The sequence below is a fragment of the Cherax quadricarinatus genome, chromosome 40 (genome assembly GCF_038502225.1).
Source record: "Cherax quadricarinatus isolate ZL_2023a chromosome 40, ASM3850222v1, whole genome shotgun sequence".
Classification (NCBI taxonomy): domain Eukaryota; kingdom Metazoa; phylum Arthropoda; class Malacostraca; order Decapoda; family Parastacidae; genus Cherax; species Cherax quadricarinatus.
Window position 1 is genome coordinate 17,892,891 of NC_091331.1, and position 16,245 is coordinate 17,909,135.

General features: G+C 41.1%; 1 protein-coding gene across 1 annotated transcript in view; it reads left to right on the plus strand.

Moving 5' to 3' along the window:
• Positions 1–16,245, plus strand: part of LOC128687418 (ATP-dependent DNA/RNA helicase DHX36) — a gene marked incomplete at its 5' end in the record, with an annotated part of 271,669 nt that overhangs the window by 155,176 nt on the left and 100,248 nt on the right. The window contains 1 exon segment of the mRNA XM_070092756.1: positions 16,023–16,195. Within this exon segment, the coding sequence (XP_069948857.1) occupies positions 16,023–16,195 (173 nt within the window).

Below are 16,245 nucleotides of genomic sequence, written 5' to 3' on the forward strand. Positions count from 1 at the left end.
ATTGCCCTTAAACAGGACATCTCCGCTGCCTCCAACCGTCTCCTCGCTGCTGCATTTACCACCCAAGCTTCACACCCATATAAGAGTGTTGGTACTACTATACTTTCATACATTCCCTTCTTTGCCTCCATAGATAACGTTTTTTGACTCCACATATACCTCAACGCACCACTCACCTTTTTTCCCTCATCAATTCTATGATTAACCTCATCCTTCATAAATCCATCCGCCGACACGTCAACTCCCAAGTATCTGAAAACATTCACTTCTTCCATACTCCCTCCTCCCCAATTTGATATCCAATTTTTCTTTATCTAAATCATTTGACACCCTCATCACCTTACTCTTTCTATGTTCACTTTCAACTTTCTACCTTTACACACATTCCCAAACTCATCCACTAACCTTTGCAATTTTTCTTTAGAATCTCCCATAAGCACAGTATCATCAGCAAAAAGTAACTGTGTCAATTCCCATTTTGAATTTGATTCCCCATAATTTAATCCCCCCCCTCTCCCAAACACCCTAGCATTTACTTCCTTTACAACCCCATCTATAAATATATTAAACAACCATGGTGACATTACACATCCCTGTCTAAGACCTACTTTTACCGGGAAGTAGTCTCCCTCTCTTCTACACACCCTAACCTGAGCCTCACTATCCTCATAAAAACTCTTTACAGCATTTAATAACTTACCACCTATTCCATATACTTGCAACATCTGCCACATTGCTCCTCTATCCACTCTATCATATGCCTTTTCTAAATCCATAAATGCAATAAAAACTTCCCTATCTTTATCTAAATACTGTTCACATATATGCTTCAATGTAAACACCTGATCTACACATCCCCTACCCACTCTAAAACCTCCTTGCTCATCCGCAATCCTACATTCTGTCTTACCTATAATTCTTTCAATTATAACCCTACCGTACACTTTTCCTGGTATACTCAGTAAGCTTATTCCTCTATAATTTTTACAGTCTCTTTTGTCCCCTTTCCCTTTATATAAAGGGACTATACATGCTCTCTGCCAATCCCTAGGTACCTTCCCCTCTTTCATACATTTATTAAACAAAAGTACCAACCACTCCAACACTATATCCCCCCCTGCTTTTAACATTTCTGTCATGATCCCATCAGTTCCAGCTGCTTTACCCCCTTTCATTTTACGTAATGCCTCACGTACCTCCCCCACACTTACATTCTGCTCTTCTTCACTCCTAAAAGATGGTATACCTCCCTGACCAGTGCATGAAATTACTGCCTCTGTTTCTTCCTTAACATTTAAAAGTTCCTCAAAAATATTCTCGCCATCTACCCAATACCTCCATCTCCCCATCTACTAACTCCCCTACTCTGTTTTTAACTGACAAATCCATATTTTCCCTAGGCTTTCTTAACTTGTTTAACTCACTCCAAAATTTTTTCTTATTTTCATTAAAATTTCTTGACAGTGCCTCTCCCACTCTATCATCTGCTCTCCTTTTGCACTCTCTCACCACTCTCTTTACCTTTCTTTTACTCTCCATATACTCTGCTCTTCTTATAACACTTCTGCTTTGTAAAAACCTCTCATAAGCTACCTTTTTCTCTTTTATCACACCCTTTACTTCATCATTCCACCAATCACTCCTCTTTCCTCCTGCCCCCACCCTCCTATAACCACAAACTTCTGCCCCACATTCTAATACTGCATTTTTAAAACTATTCCAACCCTCTTCAACCCCCCCACTACTCATCTTTGCACTAGCCCACCTTTCTGCCCACACTCCAACAGATCTTCAGGTTCCAAGTATCATTCGTCTCCATTCACTCCTATCTAACACGCTCATGCACGCTTGCTGGAAGTCCAAGCCCCTCGCCCACAAAACCTCCTTTACCCCCTCTTTCCAACCCTTTCGAGGACGACCCCTACCCCTCTTTCCTTCCCCTTTAGACTTATATGCTTTCCATGTCATTCTACTTTGATCTATTCTCTCTAAATGACCAAACCACCTCAACAACCCCTCTTCTGCCCTCTGACTAATGCTTTTATTAACTCCACACCTTCTCCTAATTTCCACACTCCGAATTTTCTGCATAATATTTACACCACACATTGCCCTTAGACAGGACATCTCCACTGCCTCCACCCGTCTCCTCGCTGCTGCATTTACCACCCAAGCTTCACATCCATATAAGAGTGTTGGTACTACTACACTTTCATACATTCCCTTCTTTGCCTCCATATATAATGTTTTTTGACTCCACATATACCTCAACGCACCACTCACCTTTTTTCCCTCATCAATTCTATGATTAACCTCATCCTACATAAATCCATCCGCCGACACGTCAACTCCCAAGTATCTGAAAACATTCACTTCTTCCATACTCCTCCTCCCCAATTTGATATCCAATTTTTCTTTATCTAAATCATTTGATACCCTCATCACCTTACTCTTTTCTATGTTCACTTTCAACTTTCTACCTTTACACACATTCTCAAACTCATCCACTAACCTTTGCAATTTTTCTTGAGAATCTCCCATAAGCACAGTATCATCTGCAAAAAGTAACTGTGTCAATTCCCATTTTGAATTTGATTCCCCATAATTTAATCCCACCCCTCTCCCGAACACCCTAGCATTTACTTCTTTTACAACCCCATCTATAAATATATTAAACAACCATGGTGACATTACACATCCCTGTCTAAGACCTACTTTTACCGGGAAGTATTCTCCCTCTCTTCTACACACCCTAACCTGAGCCTCACTATCCTCATAAAAGCTCTTTACAGCATTTAGTAACTTACCACCTATTCCATAAACTTGCAACATCTGCCACATTGCTCCTCTATCCACTCTATCATATGCCTTTTCTAAATCCATAAATGCAATAAAAACTTCCCTACCTTTATCCAAATACTGTTCACATATATGCTTCAATGTAAACACTTGATCTACACATCCCCTACCCACTCTGAAGCCTCCTTGCTCATCCGCAATTCTACATTCTGTCTTACCTCTAATTCTTTCAATTATAACTCTACCGTATACTTTTCCTGGTATACTCAGTAAACTATTCCTCTATAATTTTTACAATCTCTTTTGTCTCCTTTCCCTTTATATAAAGGGACTATACATGCTCTCCGCCAATCCCTAGGTACCTTCCCCTCTTTCATACATTTATTAAACAAAAGTACCAACCACTCCAACACTATATCCCCCCTGCTTTTAACATTTCTGTCATGATCCCATCAGTTCCAGTTGCTTTACCCCCTTTCATTCTACGTAATGCCTCACGTACCTCCACCACACTTACATTCTGCTCTTCTTCACTCCTAAAAGATGGTATACCTCCCTGGCCAGTGCATGAAATTACCGCCTCCCTTTCTTCCTCAACATTTAAAAGTTCCTCAAAATATTCTCGCCATCTTCCTAATACCTCCCTCTCCCCATCTACTAACTCCCCTACTCTGTTTTTAATGGACAAATCCATACTTTCCCTAGGCTTTCTTAACTTGTTTAACTCACTCCAAAATTTTTTCTTATTTTCATTAAAATTTCTTGACAGTGCCTCTCCCACTCTTTCATCTGCTCTCCTTTTGCACTCTCTCACCACTCTCTTCACCTTTCTTTTACTCTCCATATACTCTGCTCTTCTTATAACACTTCTGCTTTGTAAAAACCTCTCGTAAGCTACCTTTTTCTCTTTTATCACACCCTTTACTTCATCATTCCACCAATCACTCCTCTTTCCTCCTGCCCCCACCCTCCTATAACCACAAACTTCTGCCCCACATTCTAATACTGCATTTTTAAAACTATTCCAACCCTCTTCAACCCCCCACTACTCATCTTTGCACTAGCCCACCTTTCTGCCAATAGTCGCTTATATCTCGCCCGAACTTCCTCCTCCCTTAGTTTATACACTTTCACCTCCCTCTTACTTGTTGTTGCCACCTTCCTCTTTTCCCATCTACCTCTTACTCTAACTGTAGCTACAACTAAATAATGATCTGACATATCAGTTTCCCCTCTATAAACATGTACATCCTGGAGCCTACCCATCAACCTTTTATCCACCAATACATAATCTAACAAACTACTTTCATTACGTGCTACATCATACCTTGTATATTTATTTATCCTCTTTTTCATAAAATATGTATTACTTATTACCAAATTTCTTTCTACACATAGCTCAATTAAAGGCTCCCCATTTACATTTACCCCTGGCACCCCAAATTTACCTACTACTCCCTCTATAACATTTTTACCCACTTTAGCATTGAAATCCCCAACCACCATTACTCTCACACTTGATTCAAAACTCCCCACGCATTCACTCAACATTTCCCAGAATCTCTCTCTCTCCTCTACACTTCTTTCTTCTCCAGGTGCATACACGCTTACTATAACCCACTTTTCACATCCAATCTTTATTTTACTCTACATAATCCTTGAATTTATGCATTTATAGTCCCTCTTTTCCTGCCATAGCTTATCCTTCAACATAATTGCTACTCCTTCTTTAGCTCTAACTCTATTTGAAACCCCTGACCTAATCCTGTTTATTCCTCTCCATTGAAACTCTCCCACCCCCTTCAGCTTTGTTTCACTTAAAGCCAGGACATCCAGTTTCTTCTCATTCATAACATCCACAATCATCTCTTTCTTATCATTTGCACAACATCCACGCACATTCAGACTTCCCACTTTGACAATTTTCTTCTTCTTATTCTTTTTAGTAATCTTTATAGGAAAAGGGGTTACTAGCCCATTGTTCCCGGCATTTTAGTTGACTTTTACAACACGCATGGCTTACGGAGGAAAGATTCTTATTCCACTTCCCCATGGATATAAAAGGAAAAGTAATAAGACCAAGAACTATTAAGATAAAATCAAAGAAAACTCAGATGAGTGTGTATAAATAAACATAAAGAAGAACACTCCCATTCTCATGTAACATCATTTTGAGAAGAAATGAAGCTCTGAGTGAAGGCAATGGAAATAAGTCACACTGACTTTTTTGGGTTATCCTAGGTTCTCTACACGTATGTTGTTATGTATGATAATCTATGTAACTGTATTTGTGTATACCTGAATAAACTTACTTACATACATACGAAAGGAATAATTTTCTACAGTTACCCCCAGTAACACATTTACTCTTATGTTAGATTAGAGAAAATGTTATTCTTGCCGTCACTTGTACAAGTTATGTGGCTCCCACATCTTATATTTATGTTTATTTATTCTATTGTGGGGTGTATTTATCATCTTTTTATGTTATGTATCGTGTTTATTATATAATTTTGAAAAAAATATCATGGATGGATTAATGAAAATGTGTATATTACCGTAATATACGACATTTAATGAGACTCGGTATTGTTATTATCACCACTTGTGCAAGTCGTCTGCTACGACATCTCACATTTGTTTATTTATTCTACTGTGGGGTGTATTTATCTTATTTATATGTTATGCATCGTGTTTATTATATAATTTTGAAAAAAATATCATGGATGGATTAATGAAAATGTGTATATTACCGTAATATACGACATTTAATGAGACTCAGTATTGTTATTATCACCACTTGTGCAAGTCGTCTGCTACGACATCTCACATTTGTTTATTTATTCTACTGTGGGGTGTATTTATCTTATTTATATGTTATGCATCGTGTTTATTATATAATTTTGAAAAAAATATCATGGATGGATTAATGAAAATGTGTATATTACCGTAATATACGACATTTAATGAGACTCAGTATTGTTATTATCACCACTTGTGCAAGTCGTCTGCTCACATCTCACATTTGTTTATTTATTCTACTGTGGGGTGTATTTATCTTATTTATATGTTATGCATCGTGTTTATTATATAATTTTGAAAAAAATATCATGGATGGATTAATGAAAATGTGTGTGTACATGTATGTGTAGTGTGACCTAAGTGTAAGTAGAAGTAGCAAGACGTACCTGTAATCTTGCATATTTATGAGACAGACAAAAGACACCAGCAATCCTACCATCATGTAAAACAATTACAGGCTTTCGTTTTACACTCACTTGGCAGGACGGTAGTACCTCCCTGGGTGGTTGCTGTCTACCAACCTACTACTTCATATACAGTGGACCCCCCCATAACGATTAGCTCCGAATGTGACCAATTATGTAAGTGTATTTATGTAAGTGCGTTTGTACGTGTATGTTTGGGGGTCTGAAATGGACTAATCTACTTCACAATATTTCTTATGGGAACAAATTCAGTCGGTACTGGCACCTGAACATACTTCTGGAGTGAAAAAATATCGTTAACCGGGGGTCCACTGTATACTATATATATATATATATATATATATATATATATATATATATATATATATATATATATATATATATATATATATTATATATATATTATATATATATTATATATATATTATATATATATTATATATATATATATATATATATATATATATATATATATATATATAATATATATATATATATTTTTTTTTTTTTTTTTTAACAAGTCAGCCGTCTCCCACCGAGGTAGGGTGACCCAAAAAAGAAAGAAAATCCCCAAAAAGAAAATACTTTCATCATCATTCAACACCTTCACCACACTCACACATCACTGTTTTTGCAGAGGTGCTCAGAATACAACAGTTTAGAAGCATATACAGTAGGGCCCCGCTTTACGGCGTTCCGCTAGTACGGTCATTTCCAATTATGACCAAAACTCGATATACGGCTTCCCCCACCTGACTTTCTGATACGGTCACCGTGTCCCACCCGGTTTGTTTACATTCTCTGTGAGATCTGTAAGCACTAAGTCTCTCCATTTTTTCCGGAAACTCCAAAATTTCAAGTGTTTTTAAAAGTTATTTCATATTTTGTATATACTCTGATAATTATACTTATGTATACTTGTACCTAAATAAACTTACATACTGTGCTGGCATGCAGGTACACATTAAAATCAGTCTCTTAGGTCTCCAGACGTCATATTAGTAATGATAATAATCATCGAGTCCCATTTAAATGTCGTATATTATGTTAATATACACATCTTCATTAATCCATCTATGATATTTTTTCAAAATTATACAGTGGACCCCCGCATATCGTTGGCCTTACATAACGTTAAATCCGCATACCGATACATTTTATCGCTAAGATTTCGCCTCGCATACCGCTAAAAAACCCGCTCAACGCTGTTTGTCCGAGACGCATCCAATGTGCGGCCTGAGCCAGCCTCGCATGTTCCGCTGGTGGCATTGTTTACCAGCCAGCCTCCGCTGTAACATCCAAGCATACAATCGGAACATTTCGTGTTATTACAGTGTTTTTGGTGATTTCATCTGCAAAATAAGTGACCATGGGCCCCAAGAAAGCCTCTAGTGCTAACCCAGTGGTAAAAAGGGTGAGAAATACTATCATACCACAGTCGGCTGCTGCTGCACCACGGTCAGCTGTTGCTGGACCAGTCAGCTGTTGCTGGATCAGTCAGCTGCTGTTGCACTTCGATCAGCTGTTGCTGGACCAGTCAGCTGTTGCTGGATCAGTCAGCTGCTGCTGCACCACAATCAGCTGTTGTTGGACCAGTCAGCTGTTGCTGAATCAGTCAGCTGCTGCTGCACCACGATCAGCTGTTGCTGGACCAGTCAGCTGTTGCTGGTTCAGTCAGCTGCTGCTGCACCACGATCAGCTGTTGCTGGATCAGTCAGCTGCTGCTGCACCACGATCAGCTGTTGCTGGACCAGTCAGCTATTGCTGGATCAGTCAGCTGCTGCTGCACCACGATCAGCTGTTGCTGGACCAGTCAGCTGTTGCTGGATCAGTTAGCTGCTGCTGCTGCACCACGATCAGCTGTTGCTGGACCAGTCAGCTGTTGCTGGATCAGTTAGCTGCTGCTGCTGCACCACGATCAGCTGTTGCTGGACCAGTCAGCTGTTGCTGGATCAGTCAGCTGTTGCTGGATCAGTCAGCTGTTGCTGGATCAGTCAGCTGTTGCTGGACTAGTCAGCTGTTGCTGAACCAGTCAGCTGTTGCTGGATCAGTCAACTGTTGCTGGACCAGTCAGCTGTTGCAGGATCAGTCAGCTGTTGCTGGATCAGTCAGCTGTTGCTGGACCAGTCAGCTGTTGCTGGACCAGTCAGCTGCTGCTGCACCACGATCAGCTGTTGCTGGATCAGTCAGCTGCTGCTGCACCACGATCAGCTGTTGCTGGACCAGTCAGCTATTGCTGGATCAGTCAGCTGCTGCTGCACCACGATCAGCTGTTGCTGGACCAGTCAGCTGTTGCTGGATCAGTTAGCTGCTGCTGCTGCACCACGATCAGCTGTTGCTGGACCAGTCAGCTGTTGCTGGATCAGTTAGCTGCTGCTGCTGCACCACGATCAGCTGTTGCTGGACCAGTCAGCTGTTGCTGGATCAGTCAGCTGTTGCTGGATCAATCAGCTGTTGCTGGATCAGTCAGCTGTTGCTGGACTAGTCAGCTGTTGCTGAACCAGTCAGCTGTTGCTGGATCAGTCAACTGTTGCTGGACCAGTCAGCTGTTGCAGGATCAGTCAGCTGTTGCTGGATCAGTCAGCTGTTGCTGGACCAGTCAGCTGTTGCTGGACCAGTCAGCTGCTGCTGCACCACGATCAGCTGTTGCTGGATCAGTCAGCTGCTGCTGCACCACGATCAGCTGTTGCTGGACCAGTCAGCTATTGCTGGATCAGTCAGCTGCTGCTGCACCACGATCAGCTGTTGCTGGACCAGTCAGCTGTTGCTGGATCAGTTAGCTGCTGCTGCTGCACCACGATCAGCTGTTGCTGGACCAGTCAGCTGTTGCTGGATCAGTTAGCTGCTGCTGCTGCACCACGATCAGCTGTTGCTGGACCAGTCAGCTGTTGCTGGATCAGTCAGCTGTTGCTGGATCAGTCAGCTGTTGCTGGATCAGTCAGCTGTTGCTGGACTAGTCAGCTGTTGCTGGACCAGTCAGCTGTTGCTGGATCAGTCAACTGTTGCTGGACCAGTCAGCTGTTGCAGGATCAGTCAGCTGTTGCTGGACCAGTCAGCTGTTGCTGGACTAGTCAGCTGTTGCTGGACCAGTCAGCTGTTGCTGGATCAGTCAACTGTTGCTGGACCAGTCAGCTGTTGCAGGATCAGTCAGCTGTTGCTGGACCAGTCAGCTATTGCTGGATCAGTCAGCTGTTGCTGGATCAGTCAGTTGTTGCTGGATCAGTCAGCTGTTGCTGGATCAGTCAGCTGTTGCTGGACCAGTCAGCTGTTGCTGGATCAGTCAGCTGTTGCTGGACCAGTCAGCTGTTGCTGGACCAGTCAGCTGTTGCTGGACCAGTCAGCTGTTGCAGGATCAGTCAGCTGTTGCTGGACCAGTCAGCTGTTGCTGGACTAGTCAGCTGTTGCTGGACCAGTCAGCTGTTGCTGGATCAGTCAACTGTTGCTGGACCAGTCAGCTGTTGCAGGATCAGTCAGCTGTTGCTGGACCAGTCAGCTATTGCTGGATCAGTCAGCTGTTGCTGGATCAGTCAGCTGTTGCTGGATCAGTCAGCTGTTGCTGGATCAGTCAGCTGTTGCTGGACCAGTCAGCTGTTGCTGGATCAGTCAGCTGTTGCTGGACCAGTCAGCTGTTGCTGGACCAGTCAGCTGTTGCTGGACCAGTCAGCTGTTGCTGGACCAGTCAGCTGTTGCTGGACCAGTCAGCTGTTGCTGGACCAGTCAGCTGTTGCTGGATCAGTCAGCTGCTGCTGCACCACGGTCAGCTGCTGTTGCACCGCATAACGATTTTAATCCGTTCATGAGAACTCATTGTTATGCGAAATTATCGTTATGCGAATTAATTTTCCCCATCAGAAATAATGGAAATCAAATTAATCCGTGCAAGACACCCAAAAGTATTAAAACAAAATTTTTACCACATGAAATATGCATTTTCCTACACACAAAGAGAAGGATACATGCACAATAGTAGAGTAGTACATGCACAATATATATTGTGCATGTACTATTCTACTAAATGAAGAATAAATGACACTTACCTTTATTGAAGATGCAGCAATGACTGATGAGACACTGTGTCCTGGGAGTGCCTTTTCCTCCTGAGTACTGTAGGTCCTGTTTGGCATTTTCTTCCAGAACAGGCCTTATCACACTGTGTATGCCACTACGATTCTTAAATCTCTCAAACCAACCTTTGCTGGCTTTAAATTCACCAATATGAGCACTAGTTCCAGGCATTTTTCCCTGTTCACCTAGGTGTTAGTCGACTGGTGTGGGTTGCATCCTGGGAGACAAGGTTAAGGACCCCAATGGAAATAAGTTAGAGAGTCCTCGATGATGCACTGACTTTCTTGGGTTATCCTGGGTGGCTAACCCTCTGGGGTTAATTGTTTCTCGGTAATTGTTTCACGTTAAGCCACACCAACAACACTCTCTCCACATCTTCGAGTAATACAGCTGACGGTGGTGCAGCAACAACAACAGCTGTGGTGCAGCAGCAGCTGGGTGCAGCAACTGCTGACCATGGTGCAGCTGCAGCTGTGGTGCAGCAGCAGCTGTCGTGCAGCAACAGCTGACTGGTCCAATTTATCAGCTGACCGTGGTGCAGCAGCAGCAGCTGACTGTGGTACGCTAGTATTTATCACCCTTTTTACCACAGGGTTGGCACTAGAAGCTTTCTTTGGGCCCGTGGTGGCTTATTTAGCAGTTACAAGCACTATAAATAATGGAATAATACAAAATGTATCGAATGTATGCAAGCAACCAGCCACCCTGGCTTGTAAACAATGACGGCAAGGCAGGTGCTCAGGCTGGACGGACAGGTTTGAGACGAGTCATGTTCAGAAACAGCTGATGGTGCAACAGCAGCTGACCGTGGTGCAGCAACAGCTGACTGGTCCAGCAACAGCTGACTGGTCCAGCAACAGCTGACTGGTCCAGCAACAGCTGACTGGTCCAGCAACAGCTGACTGGTCCAGCAACAGCTGACTGATCCAGCAACAGCTGACTGATCGAGCAACAGCTGACTGATCGAGCAACAGCTGACTGATCCAGCAACAGCTGACTGGTCCAGCAACAGTTGACTGATCCAGCAACAGCTGACTGGTCCAGCAACAGCTGACTGGTCCAGCAACAGCTGACTGGTCCAGCAACAGTTGACTGGTCCAGCAACAGTTGACTGGTCCAGCAACAGCTGACTGATCCAGCAACAGCTGACTGGTCCAGCAACAGCTGATTGTGGTGCAGCAGCAGCAGCTAACTGATCCAGCAACAGCTGACTGGTCCAGCAACAGCTGATCGTGGTGCAGCAGCAGCTGACTGATCCAGCAACAGCTGACTGGTCCAGCCATAGCTGATTGTGGTGCAGCAGCAGCTGACTAATTCAGCAACAGCTGACTGGTCCAACAACAGCTGATCGTGGTGCAGCAGCAGCTGACTGATCCAGCAACAGCTGACTGGTCCAGCAACAGCTGACCGTGGTGCAGCAGCAGCTGCTGACTGATCCAGCAACAGCTGATCGTGGTGCAGCAGCAGCTAACTGATCCAGCAACAGCTGACTGGTCCAGCAACAGCTGATCGTGGTGCAGCAGTAGCTGACTGATCCAGCAACAGGTGACTGGTCCAGCAACAGCTGATCGTGGTGCAGCAGCAGCTGACTGATTCAGCAACAGCTGACTGGTCCAGCAACAGCTGATCGTGGTGCAGCAGCAGCTGACTGATCCAGCAACAGCTGACTGGTCCAGCAACAGCTGATCGAGGTGCAACAGCAGCTGACTGATCCAGCAACAGCTGACTGGTCAAGCAACAGCTGACCGTGGTGCAGCAGCAGCTGACTGTGGTATGATAGTATTTCTCACCCTTTTTACCACTGGGTTAGCACTAGAGGCTTTCTTGGGGCCCATGGTCACTTATTTTGCAGATGAAATCACCAAAAACGCTGTAATAATACGAAATGTTCCGATTGTATGCTTGGATGTTACCGCGGAGGTTGGCTTGTAAACAATGCCACCGGCGGAACATGTGAAGCTGGCTTAGGCCGCACATTAGAAGCGTCTCGGATAAATAGCGTTGAGCGAGTTTTTTAGCGGTATGCGAGGCAAAATTTTAGTGATAAAATGTATCGGTATGCGGATTTAACGTTATGTGATGCCAACGGTATGCGAGGTCCACTGTATATATATATATATATATATATATATATATATATATATATATATATATATATATATATATATATATATATATATATATATATATATATATATATATATATATATATATATATATATATATATATATATATATATATATATATATATATATATATATATTATATATATATATATTTATATATGCAAAACAACCACTCTGAAAGAATAGAGAAATTCCAAGCACTTTCGTGACTACTCACATTATCAAGGAACTATGAAAATAAAGCATCGAAGGAAGCTATATAAGGGGTCTGGCCAACACCTCACTATCAGATCCCACAACGGTTAAACACCTGACGCGTGCCGGCCCAACTGGACAGGTCCTTTGCACAACTCACCAATAAACTATTCTACCCAAGAAAATTTAAAATTATTATTTGTCCAGTGTGTTATTTAAAAAGTTGAGAAAGTAGTATCAAGCAAGTCCATGGTCGACAGGAATATAATTGAATCTTGTTTCATAAAAAGCAGTTTTGACAATAATATGAATATTTTCTTTGGTTTATATAAATTAGATCCATTTATAATTAATAGAATTTGGGATGAATTTAATAATACACTGGACAAATAATAATTTTAAATTTTCTTGGGTAGAATAGTTTATTGGTGAGTTGTGCAAAGGGCCTGTCCAGTTGGGCCGGCGCGCGTCAGGTATTTAACCATTGTGGAATCTGATAGTGAGGTGTTGGCCAGACCCGTTATATAGCATCCTTGGATGCTTTACTTTCATAGTTCCTTGATAATGTGAGTAGTCACGAAAGCGCTTGGAATTTCTCTATTCTTTCAGAGTGGTTGTTTTGCATATTCTGAAATCACCTGTTTACTGTGATCTTATTGCATATACAGGAAGGCCCCACTTATACGGCTGGTTAGGTTCCAGGCTACTGCCGTAAAGCGTAAACCGCCGTGAAGTGGAACACCCTTTTTTTTCCACTTACAAATGCATACAAACACTAGATAACAAGTTTACACTAACATATATTAAGTTAGCAATAGAACCAGGCATCAAAAAACAATAAAAAGTACAATACACACATAGTGCACTCATTACTTACCTTAAAATATTTATAGTCTTAATCTAGGGTGAGACAAGTAGTATTTATTGTAAGAAATCAAGTGTGGTATGTATGGTAGTCAGCCAGGCTACCATACTAGGCCACCCCACCCACACATACAATTCTATGATATTTAAGCATCCCAGAGCGATAAAATGTATATACAGTTCACTCATTACTTACCTTAAAATATAGGGTGAGATGAGTAGTATTTATTGTAAAAAATCAAGTGTGGTATGTATGGTAGTCAGCCGGTCTACCATACCAGGCCAACCCACCCACACATATATTCCATGATATTTAAGCATCCCAGAGCGATAAAATGTATATACAGTTCACTCGTTACTTACCTTAAAATATTTGTAGTCTTAATGTAGGGTCAGGAGTAAGTAAATGAGATAAAACGAATAAATGAGAGAGAGAAAGAATGAGTGCATGAGAGAGGACAGGCGCAGAGTTATGTAAACAAACCAGGCGAAGGTAAGTTTTGTAAACGAAGTGTACACGTCTGGTTTGTGTACAAGTTACATTGTGTACAGGTTGTCTCTACATTGATACGGTAGAATAAATAAAGAAGAACACTCCCATTCTCATGTAACATCATTTTGAGAAGAAATGATGCTCTGAGTGAAGGCAATGGAAATAAGTCTGACTTTTTTGGGTTATCCTAGGTTCTCTACACATATGTTATTATGTATGATAATCTATGTAACTGTATTTGTGTATACCTGAATAAACTTACATACGAAAGGAATAATTTTCTACAGTTACCCCCAGTAACACATTTTCTCTTATGTTAGATTAGAGAAAATGTTATTCTTGGCATCACTTGTACAAGTTATCTGGCTACGACATCTCATATTTATGTTTATTTATTCTATTGTAGGGTGTATTTATCATTTTTTTATGTTATGTATCATGTTTATTATATAATTTTGAAAAAAATATCATGGATGGATTAATGAAAATGTGTATATTAACGTAATATACAACATTTAATAAGACTCGGTGATTATTATTATTATTATTAGCATTTCTAATATGGCGTCACTTGTGCAAGTCGTCTGCTACCACATCTCATATTTATGTTTATTTATTCTATTGTGGGGTGTATTTAACATCTTTTTATGTTATGTATCGTGTTTATTATATTTTGAAAAAATATCATAGATGGATTAATGAAAATGTGTATTTAACGCAATATACGACATTTAAATGAGACGATGATTATTATTATCATTACTAATATGACGTCTGGAGACATAAGACACTTACTGATTTTAATGTGTACCTGCATGCCAGCACAGTATGTAAGTTTATTTAAGTACAGGTATACATAAGTATAATTATCAGAGTATATATAAAATATGAAATAACTTTTAAAAACATTTGAAATTTTGGAGTTTCCAGACAAAATGGAGAGACTTAGTGCTTACTGAGCTCATGAAGAATGTAAACAAACAAGGTGGGGCGCGGTGACCGTATTAGAAAGTCAGGTGGGGGGAGCCGTATAGCGAGTTTTGGTCATAATTTGAAATGACCGTATTAGCGGAACGCCGTAAAGTGAAACGCCGTAAAGCGGGGCCCTCCTGTATATATATATTTCTTTCTTTTCATCACCCTGTCTGGTCTCTGGATATTAACCATGGTACAGTAAATGATACTGGTAATTCTGGAGGTGCCAAGAGGAATAAATGTAGAAAAAGGAGGAAACTGTTCAAATTATAGTAGTCCTTGATTTTCTCTTGAAGGAATGCTTCCCTTAAGTCTTATTTAGTGCCTTCTCGTACTTTTGCCCAGACTAAAGGAGATGTTGGACTACCTGTGCTGGAAAATCAGTGTTTTACCTGTATTACTCACTCAAAATGTGTTAGAACATAGGGAAATGAAGAGGAATCCTTCCTCTGCAAGCCATGCATGTCATAACGGGCAACTAAAATGCCTGGATCAGGGAGCTAATAACCTCTTCTCCTGTATAAGTTCCTAAAGTGAGTTCCTGATCAGCTGGGCTAATACCAACAGTCTGATTGATCAGACTATCTTTCAAGAGACCTGGTCTGAGACCAGACTAATGGGGCATTAACCCTAAGAATGCTCTCTAAATAGACTTCAGGTAGTATTGTACAAAATTTTGGATCAACTTATTAAATATAATGCAAATTTCCACAGGCCATTTAACTCACCTCTGCCTGGCATCATTTGACCTCACCTGTGTGGCACCTTATCTAACCCATCAACACCTGATCTGTCCTGGTGGCACCTGGCCTGGAAGCGCCACTGTCACACTGCAGTGTTGAATGGTTGATCTTTCATTTTGTGTGTGTGTGAAAGACCAGAGGATGCCAGAGGAATGTGGTTCCTTCCTGTATATACAGGCAAAAGTGGTCATGTAAGAGTATAAAGAGTCAGGTGAGGTGTTGCAATAGGTCTTGACATGCATGGCATTACCTATAAAAAGATTCAGAATGACTGGTTAACCATACTTAAATTTTGGAGGTGAAAAGTCATGCAGTGTTGTCGGTCATCAGATAATGATGATTTCTCGGCTGAAGATTTCTTCCTCGGGTTGTGTTAGAAAGTACTTATAAGTAACTAAAAGTACATTCTCTAGCTCATATTTCTTTAAGGATTATTGTGTGTGTGTGTGTGTACAATACTTTGGCTGCATAATATATAGAGTATTATAGGTTAATTGAAACATATGTGATGTATGACACTTTGTTTTCTTACAGGGCAAAGAAAAAATAGTTGATGAAGTGAAGAGAAGACTGAACAGAGGGGCTAAGAGTGACCATTTATTAGTAGTGACAGTTTATGATAATTGGGAACGTGCATGTCAGTATGGTAATGAGAGACAATACTGCAGGGACAACTTCCTCTCCTCTGCTGTATTACATCAGCTCAAGTGAGACACCTATTTTAATCATTTCTTTTGACATAAATCATTCAGTATGT